Below are 16,385 nucleotides of genomic sequence, written 5' to 3'. Positions count from 1 at the left end.
CGGGGGAAGGAGCCGCCGGCGGGGCCGCAGCATCTCGGGACTCCGGGAGGCGCCGCCGGCAGCGGGGAGCCCCCGCACACGTGTGTGCACGGACACGCATTGTCCCGAATGGCAGCACAGGTGCTGCACCCCGAGAGCGGCCAGGCAGCACGCACACGCACACGCATGCATACACACACACGTGCACCCATGCACATGCACACACACACACGCATGCTCAGGCTCGCACCGCTCCCCTTCTCACCGCCACTCCCTGCCCCGGGTCCTGCGCCCCCCACCCCACAGCACAAGGCCCCGGTGGGACCCTCCCACCCTACACCACCGCCCCCCGTGACACAAGCGGCGACGCTCACCTGCGAGGGTGTCAGGGCTGCGGCACCGGTGCCTGGGTGCACCCCCACCCCACCCCCCCAGCCCCTGTCCCCTCACTTCCCGCCAACCAGCAGCCTGCTCTTCAGTTTTTAAAAATTTTATTTATAACAATATCTGTTTTGTTTAGTTGTAAAGTAATCCAGCAAAAATTATTAAAACGTTTCCCCCCAATAAAAGGATGGGGTCGCCCCCTACCCTCCCCCCACATGCGTTTATTTATTTCTACTATAAAAGCTAGGTCATTTCCATGTTTTTTTTTTTTTTCCTTTTTCTTTTTCCTGTTAAAAAATGTGCATGTTGGAGAGCGGGCGAGGTGTAGGCAACAAGCCGGAGCAGGGGGCCGTGGGGCCAGGGGACCCTCCGCACCGCAATGAGGCTGGGGGCAGCGGTGGGAGGGCCTTTGTCCCTGTCCCCCCTCGGAACAGTCGGGCAGAGCCAAGAATGGCGGAGAAGGAGAGGACTGGTGGAGGAAAAGGTGTGGAGGGAGAGGAACAGGGGGACCGAGAGGGGTTTGCAGAGGCCAAGCTGCAGGAGGAGGAGGAGGGACCCGGGGAGCAGCAGATTTGGGGGAGGAAAGGAAACCGGGCCCCCGTAGAGGGGAGCTGCAGGGGCCGGGGGCAACAGAGACCAGAGCTGGGGAGCACGTGGCCCCTGCTCTGCCTCCCTCCTTCCCGCACCACCACTGCTGCCTGCGCCCCACGTTAGCGGTGACCCCGTGTGTCCTGTCCGCCCCAGCTGCAGCGCCCCCAGCAAGTCTGTCCAGGCGCACCGGCCCCGGCGCAGTCCCCGCTCCAAAGCACTGCCTTGTCCAGCGGGTGGGAGGGGGGGCCCGATGTAAAGAGATTTAAAATAAACCAAAGCCGGATCTGGCAATGAGAGGCGCTGAGGCCCAGTACCGGGGCATATACAAGTAATAATACTGCTCACATAGAAAAGTAATAATCCTTCATTTGTACATTTATACAGCGGCTCTTGGCCCCCCCCGGCCCCCGCCCGCCTCCTGCAATGGGTGTCTGTGCCAGGCCCAGATGCCGTGGCCTGGCAGCCCTTTGCCCCCATCCTGCCCCTATGCCAGGGGGTCTGCCAGGTCGTCATCCGCACCCCGTGACAGCAGCTCCCGCTTCTCGTCCGTGCTAGCCAGCGAGTTGCGGCTGTTGTGGGCGCCCATGTACAGCGTGGCGTAAACGGGGTTGGTGAAGTTGGTGGGCTGCAGAGAGGGGGGAGCAGGTGGGAGGGGGGCATGGACACGTCCCTCCCCATCAGAGCGGTCCTGGAGGTGTTCCCCGCCCCATGGCAAGAGCCCGCAGCAGCCACGACCTCCTCACGGTACAGCACCACTGACCCTGTGGATGCCGCCATCCCTCCCCACAGCCTCCACGCCTCAAAGCCTCAGCATCCTGTCAGAGCCCCCAGACCTCCTCTGCACCGAAAGCAGAGCAGGGAGCCCTGACGCTGCCACAGCAACGTGCCCCCTGCCTCTGCATCCCCCACTTCAGGCTGCACCCTGCACAGCTGACGGCCCCTCTGTGCCATGGGGGACCCACTCCTCACCTTGTCAGGGTCCAGGGCGAAGTCTGCGTCCAGCAGCTCCCCTACGTCGTCGTCGGGCTCCCCCTCGTACATTTTGTAGGTGGGGTTCCCAATCTCTACGTTCATGGCACCGTTTGTCATCCGCTGGTGCTGGAAGCCCTTGGCGCTGGGGAGGGTGTGAAACAGGGGGTCAGTGCCAGCAACACGGGGTGCAGCAAACAGGAGCCCTCCCAGCCCACCAGCAGTCTGGCTTGTCCGTCCCACACAATCGAGGCTTTCAAGCCCTGCAAAGAGGGTTTCCGTCCTGGCTAGGTAACGCTCCCTCCCGGCCCCCAACAGCCCAGACTCACCCTTTAATCCTCCACTTGTACCAGACAAAAGCCACCACGGTGAGGAGGATGAGCAGCAGCAGGATGGGGATGACAATGGAGGCTGTTCCTGCGGGTTGAGAGGCGCAGGTACAGTCAGAGCGTGCACAGGGGCCAGCGACCTCACGTCCAGGCAGCAGCGGGTGCAGCAGCCTGCACTGGCCCTGCCTGCAGGAAGGGACCTGCCCCCTCTCCACCTGAGAATGAGGTTCAGGGGGCACAAGGCAACCCTGCCTTCACAGGCTAATACGCGCCCCTGACCCCCCCGGTTTGGTGTCATGCCTCGTGGTGCTTTGCTGGGCAGGACTGCCCCATACGTACGGCTGCTCTGCTGCTCGCTGACAATGAAGTCCTCGCAGCGTGTCCCCGTCACCCCCACCGGGCACCTGAGGGCGCAGGGAGAGCACTGGGGTTAGCGGGGGCAGGACAGCATGCGGGGAGGGGGAGGTAGAGGTGGGGCAAAGACCTGGGGGTCGGGGAGGACACACAGATTGGGATCTGTCAGTCATCTCTGCTTGGGGGGGCAAGTAGCTCGCCCGTAGCACACCCCCCCCCCCAGCCCCCAGCACTGCTTACAGGCACTCGGGCAGCTGCGTCTTGTCGCTGATGGAGCAGGTACCGCCATGCAGGCAGTAGTTGTCGCAGGTCAGACAGCTGGGTGCTATCTTGCCGTCCGGGCAGCTGTGGGGCAGAGAGGATGAGGCACACGTGTACCCCCAGCCTGCCCCGTACCCCACCTCCAGCACCCGTGACTTTGCGTGCTGGAGGCTGTCAGCTCATCCCTCTGGCACACCTCACAGCTGTGCCACACCGATGGCAGCTGGGACACCAGGATGGGCCTGGGGGAGGGACACCTCCACCACCTCCCCCCAGGGCCCGGAGGCCTCCCAGATTTCTCAGCTGCCCTGAATCACTGACCCCACATCTCCCAGCCATGGCCGATCTCCAACGATCTGGCCACAGGGACACAGGTGGGCTTTTTTTGGGTCCTTATGCCCACCATCCCCATCTTTCTCCCTTGAGTTCGATGTCCCTGGCACCTACATGCAGGAAACTTCTCCGCTCTGCTTGTTGATGCTGCACTTGCCCTCCTGGCACCGGGAGCACTTGTTGTCCTGGCATTGGATGCCCTCGAACTGCGGAGGGCAGCGGCACTGCTTGGCACCACTGGCCATCATCTGGCAGACGCCCTCATTCTCGCAGTAGTCGAAGCACTGCCCTGCAGGGGATGGCGGGGTGTCAGGGTGGGCAGCCCCACGCCAGCCCTTTGGACCACCAGCCCCTCCGGAGGGCTCCACACCACCCGGGGTCCCCAGAGAGCATCTCCCAAAGAGGGGGACCTGGGAGTCTGACCTCTCAGGTGCTGTCCCCAGAGGTCCCCAAAGAGCATCCCCCAGAAGAGGGGGGACCTGCAGTGCGACCTCCCAGGCGGTCCCCAGACACCCTCACCACGGGCCAGCAGCACTCACGGTACTGGCAGCGGTCCCCGATGAAGGTGGGCAGGCAGCGGCAGTTGGGCTGGTTGCCCTGGTTGACGGTGCAGCTGCCATTGTTCAGGCAGTAGTCGGTGCACACTTGCTGGTTGCACCGGGGCCCCGTGAAGCCGGTGGGGCAGCGACAGGTTGGCATGCCTGAGAAGGAGAGCCATTAGCATCCTCCCCATCTGTCCGTCTGTGCACCCAGCACCGGCCCCAAGCCCCAGGCTTGCCCCCAGCAGCCTCACCCGACGGGGAGGCGGCGCACGTGCCCCCATTCTGGCAGTAGTCCCAGCACTGGTCGATCTGGCACTTCTCCCCGTTGTAGCGCGGTTGGCAGCGGCACTTGGCCTGCTTGCGGGCGTTGAGGAAGCAGCTGCCGCCATTCAGGCAGACCAGGTCGCAGGTGTCAGTGGTGGGCACTGGGAGGGAGGAATGGACGTGAGTGGGAGCGTGCCCAGCGAGACCCCCCTCCTCGTCCTCCTCCTCCTCCAGACCACCTACCGACGGGGGAGACGGTGGGCGAGGGAATGACCACACAGGTGCCGTTGTCCAGGCGCTTGCCATTGGGGCAGGTGCAGACGGGGCCGCTGGGGCTGAGCAGGCAGAGCCACTCGCACTTCTTGCGGTCGCAAGGGTTGGTCACTGCCAAGAGGGGAGGGGATGCGGCAGGGTGAGGACGGCAGGGTCACCCACAGCCCTCCTGGCAAACGACCGCCCCCCAACAGCTCCAGGACATCCCCCATGGCCCTACAGCTGCCTAAGCCCTGTGGCCGTCCCCCATGCCCTGGCATCACCAGCGGACAACTCACCATTGTGGCTGGCCTCCCCCCAGTCCACCCCTCTCCCCACTACCCTCCCCTGCCCTGCCCTTCCACACGTCCCCCCACTTTGGGCAGGGAAGCCATGTGGCTGAGTCCCCTCTTGCCCCAAGCTCTGCCTTCGCTCCCCTCGCCCTCTGGCACCTGATCGCAGATCAGGTCGCGGGCACCTCCCTCCCACCCCGGGGGCAGGGCGAGGGTCCCGGGCCCAGCACGCACCCTCCGGTTGCTTGTACTGGTGGTAGAGCACAACGTCGGTGGCATGGTTGAGGCCAGACGTTAGGTTGGTGACAGCCTTGTGCCCAAACTTGTGGATCTTGAAGATGCGGTTGTTGATGTAGGTCACACCGTAGATGTAGTCCTCAAAGATGTCGATGCTGAAAGGATGGCTCAGCCCTGGGGAAGCGAAGAGGGGACATGTGCAGGTGGAGGTGGCGTGGCTGACCAGGGATTTTGGATGGATTTGAGGCCAGGGCCTCCCACCCTGTACGAGGGGGACAGTGTTGGGGGGACGGCAGTGCCGACAGGCTCTGGACCATCTGTGGAGCATTTAATGAGGAACGCCCACCCGCCCTCGCTGCCGTCTGCCAAGCATCCCTGGCGCAGCACTGGGGTCTGCCCTGCAGCATGGCCCAGGCCAGCGGCACTGGGCAGCCGGGCTGTGCTGGGACCGCACCCCAGGGACATTGACCCCAGGCAGGTCCCTCTCCTCCCTGCTGCTCTGGCAGGTCTTGAGTGCTGCTCACCCTTCTTGTTGTCAATGGCCACGACGGGGTCGGTGCCGTTGAGACGGATGCTGCCGATGACGGAGAGCTTGGCGTCGGCCCAGTACAGCCGCTCGTTGTGGTAGTCCACGGCCAGGCCTGAGGGGGCACACACCCCCTGGTGAGATATGGGCCCCGAGCCCACCCCAAGTCCCTCCTGACCACGTGGCTGGCAGAGCAGCTGCCCCACCGCCCCCACACACCCCTGCCACAGGGCTCATTGCTCCCAGGCCCAGCTGCCCCAACATGAGCGGGTTGTACGTCCCTCCTGTCAAGGCTTTTGCCACCCCTCGTGCCCCTCCTGGCACCCGCCTTTGTTCACCTGTTGGCCACTGGATGTTGTCCTGCACCAAGGTCTCGCGCAGAGTCCCGTCCATAGCGGCCGTCTCAATCTTGGGGTGATTGCCCCAGTCTGACCAGTACATAGTCCTGTGAAGGACATGGGCAGATCATTCCCATCAGGGGAGCAAGGAGGAAGGGAAGAGCAGGACAGTCCAACACCCCATCAGCGGAGAAACCCTCCTGCATTCTCCCCACAGTGTCCTAGAGCCATGGATGTGACCCCCAGGGGCCAGCTGACTCCAAGGCACAGCAACTCAAGCTGACATGGAGAGTGATGATGGGGCAACCGGGAGCGTCCACCCCGGATGGGCTTGTCGGTGAGTGGAGCCAGGGTGAGAGCTGGGCAGAGGGAAGGGAGAAAAGGGTTGAGTCTCTCACCCTCTAAGCGGGTCAACCACGATGGCGTGAGGCTCATCGATCATGCCCGAGATCAGTGTCTTGCGATTCTCGCCTTTCATCTGTGCCACCTCAATGACATCCCGCCCCGAGTCTGTCCAGTAGATGTTCCCAGCAACCCAGTCAATGGCAATACCCCGTGGCATCTTTAGCCCCGAGATCTGTGAAGGGCAGAAAGAGGGGAGAGGTGAGGGCAGAGGACACTGGCAGCCTGGCTTCAGTGCCTCCCACCGCGCCCCCAGCAGAGCTCACATTCAGGTGGGTGACGCCGCCGTCTATTTGGCGCCGGTTGCGGTTGGAGGCAGTGGAAGCAGCGGAAGAGGCAGGCAGCTCCCGGTACGAGATCCTGCCCGTGTGCCAGTTGGTCCAGTAGATCTTGTTGCCCTTGACGTAAATGTCCATGGCATCAATACGCACGTTCTCGTCACCCTGGAAGGCCGGCTCATAGGCAGAGTTGGGGTTGAAGGGGTACATGCTCCGGATCTTGTTGTCGTCCGCGATGTAGAGGATTTGGTGCTCAGAGCCTGCAGAGGAGGAGCTGTTGGCGTGGGCTGGGCCAGGAGCGAGGGGTCAGCCCAGCTCCATGGTGGGTCAGGGGATGGGGTCACTGGGGGTTTGGCACCCCCTTGGGGCTTTCTCTGCCAGGGAAGGACAGACTGATGGCACTGGCAGAGCCTGGCACCCGCCATCGGTGCCAGAAGAAAGGGTGAGCAGAGGTGCAGGGGGAGGAGGAGGAGCAGGGAGGGAAGAGCTGCTGGGTCCTGCACAGGGTCTGTGTGGGCCCCCGTTCCCTCCTGACCTTCTGCCTTGCACATGTTGTCCGTCTTCATGAAGTTCTTGGCACAGCTACAGATGTGGGAGCCCTTGGTGTTGTTGCAGAGCTGGGAGCAGGTTCCAAAGCGCAGGCACTCGTTGACGTCTGGGCAGAAGAAGACGGGAGTTGGGAGGGAGCCCAGCAGGGTCCCCCCATGCACATGACCAGGGCCGGGGCCGGTCTGCGCTACCCAGGGCTCGGGGACCCCATCTCTCCCCGTTCCCCATGTCTGTGCCCCAAGGACACCATTCTGATGCTGCAGCCACTCCACAGGTGTGAAGACACATCTTACTGGCAAAAACCAACCGTAAACACAACAGCCCGACCCCCATCTGGCAGTGGCGGGAAGTACCTTGGCAGGAGTTCTTGTCTGGCATCTTCTGGAAGCCTCTACGGCACGTGCAGTATGTGGTGGACTGTGACTGGATGCACTGGGCCTCGTCTCCACACATGGTGGTGTTGGTCATGCAGTCGTACGACTTGTGGTCTGGGATGGGATGCACTGTCAGCACCTGTGCCTTCGTGGCTTCCCTGGTGTCCGCCCTCATCCCCCCCCCGACACCCTGGCTCCCCACCCACCATGGGAGCAGGACGCCTCATCGGAGCCATCTCCACAGTCATCAAAGAAGTTGCAGCGGAGGTTGGCGCTGATGCACTTCTTGTTCTCGCACAGGAACTCATTCTTGTCCTGGCTGCAACTCTTGGGTTTCGCTGTGGGAGACTCTGCGGAAGCACAGGCAGCGGCTGTGACACTCCATGTCCCCGGGCAGCGGCTGTGACGCTCCGTGTCCCCGGGCACCCAGCCCCGTGGGAGCCACAGGCATAGGAAGGGACCAGGCAGGGACCCAGGACGCCTGCGCCCATCTCCCAGTTTTGGGAAGGAGTGGGCAAAGCAAACCCCAACATCTGGGCTAAACCCAGGGCTCTGTGAAGACCAGCCTGAGGGCAGTGGTGACCCACTGCCCCGTCCATGCAAAGCGGTACCCATGGGCAGCCCCACTCACCGCAGTCCTTCTCATCCGTGTTGTCTCCACAGTTGTCAATGCCGTCGCACTGTCGACCGATCCACAGACATACCCGGTCGTTCTTGCAGCGGAACGGTCTGTTGGGGGGACACTGGAATTTCACTGCACCGGCAAACAGAAACAAACGGTGACGGTGAAAGGAGACGCCATAGCCAGGCTGTCACACTTGTCATGAGCTGCTGCTTGGCCTCTGCCCGCTCTCTGGGGATGCCTGTCCCACGAGGGCGAGCGGGCTCCGGAGGCTAAAGCAAAGAGACTGAAGCAAAGACAACTGCCTGGTTGCTGGCCCAGCTGCAGGAGGGTCAGCCCTCTTCTCACCAGCCCCCCACCCTCGGTCCTCACTCCCCACTGCCAGCCCCACACCCGCTCAGCACCTCGGTGACTGCTCTCTCGACCAGAGCCACCTCCTGTCCCCTTGGCCCCACTGGGCACTCCCAAGGGAACCCACCTAGAGGGGACGTGCCAAGCTGCCAGAGGTACCCACAGCCCCCGGGGTACCCGCAGTGGTGCCCAAGCTCTGGGACTGTCACCCCTCCCCGGCGTGTGGGTGCTCGGTGCAGGCTGCAGCCCCCGCGGGCTGACGTGTGCCAGGCAGGGGCTTTACCAGGAGCGGGGAGAGGCAATGTGGTGTCACTCACAGCACTCCTCCGGGTTTTCATCCGAGTTATCCCCGCAGTCATCTTCCCCATCGCACTTCCAGGCCAGGGGCTTGCACAGCGTGTTGTTGCACTGGAACTCGTCCAGGGGACACGTGCGAACTGTGACAGCACAGGGCAGGAGGAGACGTGTCAGCCAGTGCTGCCTGACTGCCAAAACGCTGGTCTGGGGCCACAACTTCAATTTCCAGCATAGCTGGGGGCTCTCCAGGGCACAGATACACGTCCGTGCATGCCCTGGGGCCAGGCAGAGCGGAGCCGACACAGGCACAGGGGAGTGCTCCCACCCACAGCGTGGACACAGGAGGCACAAGGGCATGGGGGGAAGATGACCAGCCCCGAGGGAGCCGCACGGTGCTACCATTACCCCCAGTGCCGCAGTTCTCTTCATCAGTGCCATCCATGCAGTCCGCATCAGCATCACAGCGCCAGCGCATAGGGATGCAGTGCCCATTCTTGCACTGGAACTGGTCAAACTCGCAGCGTGGTGTGCAGTCTTTCTGCAGGGGAAAGGCGAGGGACAGCGGTCAGCAGGGACAGCCCCGGTCAGGACAGCCTCCCATCCCGTGACTGCATCCAGGACCAGGCTCTCAGCCCCGCCTTGGTGGTGGGGGACCTCTGGCAAAGACACGTGTCCCCACTCCCACACGTGGGCAGAGCGAAGGCACTGGCAGGGAGCCTCTGCCCTCAGCACTGTACCTCGTCAGAGCCATCCGCGCAGTCGTGGTCCCCATCGCACTTCCACCTGCCGGCAATGCAGCGGCCGTTGGCACATGAGAACTCGCTCTCCGAGCAGGGCCGCGGTGCTGGGGACAGAGAACAGAGGGCAGTCAGGAGCGCAGGCTGCAAGCAGGGCTGCAAGGGCAGAAGGTCTCCCTAGCCGACAGCTCGGGGGGCACAGGCTGACACAGACACATCCAGTGGCACTGAGGACAGGGTAGGGTGCAAGCAGAGCCGGGGAGCAGCCAGAGAGGGGCACGGCTGACACCACCTTGCAGCCCCCTTCCCATCCTGCTCCAGGGCTCCCAGCTCCCTGCGGGGAAATGGGGTTTTCAGGGGGTACTACGGAGACACAGACTCGCTTCTGGCAGCTTCCTAGCTGCATGTGTCCCCCAGGTCATTCTTCACCGACGGCAGTGCTACCCCCACGGCTCCCTACAGCCCATGTCTGCTGTCCCGCCAGCAGCTGCGGGCAGGAGCGAAGGCAGCAGCGCCCTGGCCAGGTCCGGCAGAGTCATCACACCCGTCCTCCCCTGGCAGGGCACGGGGACAGACGCCCCCTCGCAGTTCACTACCCCCGCTGGGCTGGCACCGGCACAGGCGGTGCCAAACCCATCTGCAGGAGGAAGGCACACGGTGTGGCGTCGCACCCAGGATAGCATTCGGGACCCTTCCCCTCCCCATTGCCCCAGGGAGGCCCCAAGTGTAGGACATGTCAGGGCAGGCGGCCGCTCCGGCTGCAGTGCAGAAGCCGACAGGAGCGTAGGGGAAGAGAGGGGCAGGGGGTGTCCAGCTGGAGCGGGAAGGGTCAAGGTGGGGACAGATTTTGGAGCCAAGTATGAGCCATGCATGCGCCCCGGCAGTGGGGGCGACAGGGTCGGACCCTCGCTGACTGCGGCTCCAGTGGAGGGAGATGCTGATGCTCAGTAAATCCGCCTGGGTTGTCCAGTCCCCACCCCTCTGCCCTCACCTGGAATTTATTGTCTTCATTTATTTTAGAGAGACTGTACATGGAATTAAAAGATTTTGGCAGGAACCTACCTCTGAGCGCCCCATAACGACAGTGTGAAAATGGAGAAAAACATAAGATGAAGTGAAATGGCACAAACTCAAAAACACGACGTGAAAACAACAGAAAAGAAAAAAAAAAGTTGCACCCTAGAGAGCTGCAGGGAGACAGAGGGACCCGGGGCAGGTGCCGCACCGTGGGAAGAGGGTCTGGCTCTGCCTGGACCCCCACAGCAGATGCCGGAGCTGTCCCATGGGCAGCTTGAGCCCCTCCGGAGGGACGGGACCGGGCTCCCGCCTGCAGCAGAGCCCCCAGAACTGTGGATGGTCACAGTCATCTGCTGCTCAGCGGGGCGGGCACTGGCACAGCTCCACTAACAAGCAGTAACTCATTAAGGGGCAGCAATTTGATTGTCTGCCATGACTTCTGGGGAACAGCCGCCTTCCCACATGCTGGTCCAGGTCCTGGTTTGTGACCCGGGTTCAGGTGGTTCCATGGTTTTCCTCCCAAAAGTTCAGTGCGTCCCCACTGTCTTCCCAGGCCAAACCGTTTCAAAGGGTGCTGCCCGCCAGGCTGGAGCCAAAGCATGGCGCGATGGAGCAAAGCTGCTCCACTGCGAGTGGGTTGAGGTGCCCATGAGTGGGACAAGGTGCCCACGAGCCCCACAGGCGAGCACAGGGTCACCTCCTCCCTTTTACCTGTCCCACTTGGGAACTCTCCTCACAACAGCCATCAGTCAAGCCCTGGCTGCAGGACCAGGCTGGCCAGACCCCTGGAGTTCTGTCCAGGGGGAGAACGCAGCTCCCTGGCCATCACCCCCAGCCAGCCTGATGCTTCCCCCCCTGTAGCTGGGGGCACCGGCAGGCAGAGGGGCTGGGGGCACCTGAACCGCTCCCCACTCCACTGCGCAGCTGACTCCCGGCAAGGCAAAAGCTCTGAGGCGGCACGTACTGCAGCTCTCCTCATCTGAGTTGTCCCCGCAGTCGTTGTCGTAGTCGCACTGCCAGCGACCTGGCACGCAGCGGTTGTTCTTGCAGCGGAACTGGTAGGGCTCACAGGTGCGTTCGTCTGGGAGGGATGAGACAGTGACAGGCATCAGCGCTGCCCCTGCACAAGGTGAGGGGTGGGCATGCCAGCCGGCAGGCTGGGCAGCACTGCTCTCTGCCAGCCATGCTCCCACCCAGCCTTGCCCACACGGTTCCGAAAAGGACCTGCTAAAACCTCTCCCAGCCCTGGCACAGCAGGGAGGTGGAGGGGACAGACAGTGCCAGGGCAGCCTGAACCCCAGGGAAGGGTGTGGGGCACAAGTTCCCCTCTGAGCTCGTCTCCCCAGCCCCAGTCCCTGCTCACCGCATTCCTCCTTGGGCTCGTCGGACCCGTCCCCGCAGTCGTCCTCCCCGTCACACTTCCAGCGCGCAGGGATGCACCGGCCGGAGTCCTTGCACCGGAACTCGTCCACACCACACGTCATTTGTGCTGGCAGGGAGAAACAAGATGACACGGACATGGGGAGGGGAGGTGGGGTTAGCATTGGCCAGGCATGTTTCCTTCTCCACGGGGCTGATGAACACCTTGTGCCAGCAGCCTGGAGCCTACTGCAGCACCCTTGCTTGGAACAGGGCGGGCAAGACCTCCCCCCTTTTCAAACAGTTCCCGGGGAGAATTCAGAGAGAGAAGTATCTCAGCAGGACAGATCCAGGCAGAGCCATCACCACCATCACCCACTGCCCGCAGCACCTGCAGGGACTCAGCAGGGACCTGCCATCCCGCAGGCACAGACACAGAGGTGACCGGCTGCGGGGGAGCTCCCGGTTTCAGTGTGGCCAGATCCTCGCCCCCACAGCCCTGCACAGGCTTCTTACTGCAGTTGGCGGGTTCGTCTGAGCCATCCACACAGTCGTTGTCCCGGTCGCACACCCAGACACGGGGGATGCAGCGCTTGGTGATCGCGCACTGGAACTGGTTGGGGGCACAAGTCACCTCGGCTGCGGGAGGGAGAGGCAGAGTCAGGAGAGGCAGCAGGGTGGGCAGGGGTCTGCCAGACACCACCCCTCAGAGCAGAGAGGCACGCGGGTGCTCTGGGCATCACAACAAGTTTCTGGCCATGTTTGGTGACCACGTGCGTGAGAGGGGAAGGGAGTAGAGACCTGTGGAGGCCCCAGAAGACTCGACCAGCCGTAGGGAGATGGGGCAGAAGCCCCAAGATCCCTCCGCTGTGTAATAGGCTCAGCGCAAATCCACAACAAATATTGAACTTGCCACTCTGTGGGATTTAAGGATTTTGTTTCCGCTAGGAAACAGAATTGTCTGTAGGGGCAACAGGGTGATGGTGGACAGAGGCTCTGCGCAGAGCAGAGGTAAGGAGAAAGCCCCATGCCCAGGGGCAGGACCTCCCAGAAGGCAGCCAATACCCAGACATGGATCTGACGCAGCACTGAACTCCTCACCTAAACCGTGCACGCTCCCCATCCCTAACACTGTTAACAGCCCCCCACTTACGGCAGTCCTTCTCGTCCTCGCCGTCACCACAGTTGTCTTGACCGTTGCAGCGGAAAATGCCGGGAATGCAGCGGTTGGTGTTGGTGCATTTGAACTGGCTGGGCAGGCAGACATGGATATCTGGGAAGGGAGGCAGCACGGACAAAAGCTGACACGCTGCATCTCTGCTCTGCTGGGATGCTGCAGCACTGCTGGGGTTTGAGGGTCACAAGGGGAGGTGGAGAACCTACCACAGTTGGCTTCATCCGAGTTGTCCTGGCAGTCGTTGTCTCCATCACAGATGAAGGCTGGGTTGGTGCAGATCCCAGTGGAGCACTGGAACTGCCCTGGCCTGCATTTGAACTCAGCTGTAGGGTAAGTAAGACCGTGTGAAAGGTTTGCTTTGGGGAACATTTTCAGGGAAAACCTTAACCTCCCGTTTTCTTCTCTGGGGTCCCCAGCATGGACTGAGCAACCAGCACCCAACCCCAGGATCTGGTGCAGTGAAGGGGCAGCTCTGCTCCAAAAGCAGCAGATGGCTGTTGTCCTCCATGGAGCAACACCCCAGGCAGGGACAGCGCGTTATCCCACTGCTCTCTAAGCCCCGTTAGTGGGGTAACCCTCCTTTGTGCCAGAGCTGAGCAGGGAGCAGCAGTGCTGTCCCGAAGCCAGAGCAGCAGCAGGGCTTTTGGGGGACCAGCCACACAAGGGCTGGCATGAGCCGGGCAGTGTGGCTGGGGTGCTGGGACACTGCGGGCTGTGCTCAGCCCCACTGGGCACTCACGGCAGTCCTCTGGCTCGTCCGAACGGTCCCCGCAGTCGTCCTCGGTGTCGCATTTCCACCAGAAAGGGATGCACTTGTCATTCTTGCAGACAAACTGCAACGGAGAGACGAGCTTGTAAGGGCAGCTGGGAATGGGGAGAGAGGACCCCAGAAGGCTTTGTCCCTGGGGAACCCTGCCAAGGGCAGTGATCTCCGTGCTGTCCCCTCCCAGGCACCCCCAGGACACTCTGTCCCGACCTGGAGCAAAGCCTTAACCTTGAGCCCACCCCACACAGCTTCTGGAGAGGGGGAGCAGGCAGAAGGACATTCCAGAGGCAGAGGGTCTCTGGCTCCCCTGGGCACCCCAAAGGACCACCGTGTGTACGTGCTGGGAAGTGCCACAGGAGGGAGGTGTTGCCTGCGCTGGGAGAAGGTGTGCGCACACCAGCACCAGACACACGGCGCGGGCACCAGCACAAGCAGAGGAGCTGGGACCTGGTGAAACCACGGCAGGAGGGACACACAAATGAGCACAGGCACACGCTCGCCACAGGAGGGATGTCAACACAGGCAGGTGCAGGCAGAGGCTGGCAGGGGCGGGCAGACCCTTACCTGGCTGGCTGTGCAGTTGGAGACGCAGGTTTTGCCATCGCTGCCCAAGTAGAAGTTGGTGGGACAAGCACACTTGTGCCCCCCGCCCGGCGAGAGGAGGCAGAGGTTGCTGCAGCCAGCATTGTTGGTCTTGCAGGGATGGTTGGGAACTGGGAAGAACAGGGAGACAATCACCAGTCAGACCAAGGTGGGGGACCCTCAGGGTGGCACAGGAACCCCCAGCTGACAGACCTTTCTCACCATGCACACCCCTCCTGCACCCCCTGCCCAACCTGGCGTCCCTTTGCACGTCGTGCCCAGCCCCAGCCTCTGGCCCAGGGCTGCTCCACAGCGCCAGGGCCACCCCAGCCCCTCGGCTCACCGTCAGGCTGGCGGTAGGGGTGGTAGATGTGGATGTCCATGGGGCGGTGCAGTGTGCTGATCAGCAGCGTCTTGTTGGCTCCCGTAGTCTTGTGGGCCCGGTTGATGGACTTGGTCTCCCAGTCGGTCCAGTAAATGAAATCCTCAAAGAGGGTGAGCGCAAAGATGTGCGGGATGTCCTGGCTCAGCACTGCAAGGGGGAGCGGGTGGCTCAGCAAGGGGCTGCCCCGTGCTACCTCTCCCACTGTGCAGCCTCTCTCCAGGGACAGCTCAGCCAGGGGACAAACCCTTTCCCCTGGTCAGAGGCACGGAGCAGCTGCTGGAGCTGGGGACTGTACCCAGCAGCCCTGGCTCCTGTTCCCACCACCAATCCAAAGCCCACACCCCACAAAGGCCTGGCGGCGCTCTGGACACCCTGGCACTCTCACCTGTGTGCCGGTTGGAGCCGTCCAGGCTGGCGAACTCGATGTAGTCCTCCCGTGCATCGGCCCAATAGATCCGACTGTTGATATAGTCGAGGGTGAGGCCGTTGGGCCAAGTTATCTTGGTGTCAACGATGACACTGCGGTTGGTGCCATCCATGCCAATCTTCCCGATCAGGGAGTGGTCCCCCCAGTCCGTCCAGTATAGGTACCTGTGCATGAAACAGCAGAGCAGACAGAGGCTGAGTCTGGCCAAAGTCACAGCAGCCACTGCATTCTGCCCATCATGTGGCTAAACTGGGACACCTGGGCATGAGGGCACAGGGCAGGGAGAAGCAGCCAGGCACCCCGGAGGTGAGGGGAAAGGTCCCATCCCATTTCCCAGCCTCCAGGACTATGGCAAGACGGCAGAGGGCCACCAGCGCCCTCCCTGCATCAAGAGGAAGGTCCGGGTCCCCCAGGCTCTCACCCATTCTGCACATCCACCACCAGCGCCCGGGGCTCACGCAGGCCTGAGTTCACCAGCACAGTGCGGTAGGCACCATTGAGCTTCGACACTTCGATGGTGTCCCGACCTTTGTCGCACCAATACAGGTTGCCTCCCACCCAGTCCACAGCCAGCCCATCAGGGTTGCTGAGGCCGGTGCGGTGAAGAACCTGTTGGGAGAAAACAGAGGTGTTGGGCTGCACAGGGAGAACCATAATCTGTCCTGGTCCCTCAGGGATGACAACATCCCCCTTCCCCAGTGCATCGCTCTTGCAGACAGTCCTGCCCAGCTCCTTTCCTCACTCCTCTCTTCCCCCAACCCTCCTTCCACACGGCTTTGGCACAGAATGGAGCCCACATCTGATCAGGACGGTGCTGCGAAATGTCCCCATTAGCAACCTGGGCTGATGCCCTGAGCCCAGGGATGACCCCACAGTAGGGCTTGTGCCCTCTTCCCTGGTGGGTGCCAGTCTGGGCCCCTCAAGGCAACCTCTGTGCTGAGGTGGGTGAGGACTGATTGCCCAGACTGGGGGTGCCTGAGGGGCTGCCTCAGTCCCCCACCTGAACGTTGCTCCCGTTGATGTGCATGCGGCGGATCATGCTGCCCTGTGTGGTGACATCTGTCCAGTAAATCATCTGCTCCCGATAGTCAAAATCCAGAGCCACTGCATTGTTCAGCCCCTGGGAGGAAGGGAGAAGGGTTGAAGCAGCCTCACCTGCTGGCACAGGGTCACAGGGGCTTTGCAGAGACCAGCAAGCCCCCCCTCAACACGTGGTCCCCGTAGCAGAGAAGATAAAAGCAGCTACAGACAACTGTTGTGCAGCCGCTGCCTTATAAAGGTCTGCTACCAAAGAGCTACTGTTTACACGGGACCTCCTGTATACTTGTAGTGAGAGCTGCTGTTTATGCAGGATCTACCATCTGCCTGGGAAGCCGAGACCCCAGGCTCCAAGGCTGGCAGGTCTCCCAC

At 62.3% G+C, this 16,385-nt stretch overlaps 1 protein-coding gene across 1 annotated transcript in view; it reads right to left on the bottom strand.

The window, feature by feature from the left end:
• Positions 1-493: 493 nt before the first annotated feature.
• Positions 494-16,385, bottom strand: part of LRP1 (LDL receptor related protein 1) — an 89,448-nt gene continuing 73,556 nt past the window's right edge. The window contains exons 58-89 of the mRNA XM_082496382.1: positions 15,976-16,095; positions 15,397-15,584; positions 14,934-15,139; positions 14,507-14,695; positions 14,146-14,294; positions 13,555-13,648; positions 13,022-13,138; positions 12,792-12,911; positions 12,155-12,277; positions 11,643-11,768; positions 11,244-11,360; positions 9,263-9,369; positions 8,931-9,063; positions 8,546-8,665; positions 7,887-8,009; positions 7,462-7,605; positions 7,235-7,369; positions 6,868-6,987; positions 6,321-6,592; positions 6,051-6,229; positions 5,653-5,759; positions 5,313-5,429; positions 4,786-4,962; positions 4,250-4,390; positions 3,994-4,167; positions 3,740-3,901; positions 3,315-3,489; positions 2,847-2,951; positions 2,592-2,656; positions 2,253-2,340; positions 1,924-2,068; positions 494-1,579 (exon numbers count right to left, since the gene is read on the bottom strand). Of these exons, the coding sequence (XP_082352508.1) occupies positions 1,439-1,579; positions 1,924-2,068; positions 2,253-2,340; positions 2,592-2,656; positions 2,847-2,951; positions 3,315-3,489; positions 3,740-3,901; positions 3,994-4,167; positions 4,250-4,390; positions 4,786-4,962; positions 5,313-5,429; positions 5,653-5,759; positions 6,051-6,229; positions 6,321-6,592; positions 6,868-6,987; positions 7,235-7,369; positions 7,462-7,605; positions 7,887-8,009; positions 8,546-8,665; positions 8,931-9,063; positions 9,263-9,369; positions 11,244-11,360; positions 11,643-11,768; positions 12,155-12,277; positions 12,792-12,911; positions 13,022-13,138; positions 13,555-13,648; positions 14,146-14,294; positions 14,507-14,695; positions 14,934-15,139; positions 15,397-15,584; positions 15,976-16,095 (4,479 nt within the window). The 3' untranslated portion in view covers positions 494-1,438. The remainder of the gene's footprint in view (positions 1,580-1,923; positions 2,069-2,252; positions 2,341-2,591; positions 2,657-2,846; positions 2,952-3,314; positions 3,490-3,739; positions 3,902-3,993; positions 4,168-4,249; positions 4,391-4,785; positions 4,963-5,312; positions 5,430-5,652; positions 5,760-6,050; positions 6,230-6,320; positions 6,593-6,867; positions 6,988-7,234; positions 7,370-7,461; positions 7,606-7,886; positions 8,010-8,545; positions 8,666-8,930; positions 9,064-9,262; positions 9,370-11,243; positions 11,361-11,642; positions 11,769-12,154; positions 12,278-12,791; positions 12,912-13,021; positions 13,139-13,554; positions 13,649-14,145; positions 14,295-14,506; positions 14,696-14,933; positions 15,140-15,396; positions 15,585-15,975; positions 16,096-16,385) is intronic.

This window comes from Vanellus vanellus (genome assembly GCF_965231255.1).
Source record: "Vanellus vanellus genome assembly, chromosome: 28".
NCBI classification, from domain to species: Eukaryota; Metazoa; Chordata; class Aves; order Charadriiformes; family Charadriidae; genus Vanellus; species Vanellus vanellus.
This window is presented reverse-complemented; position numbering and strand designations above follow the sequence as displayed.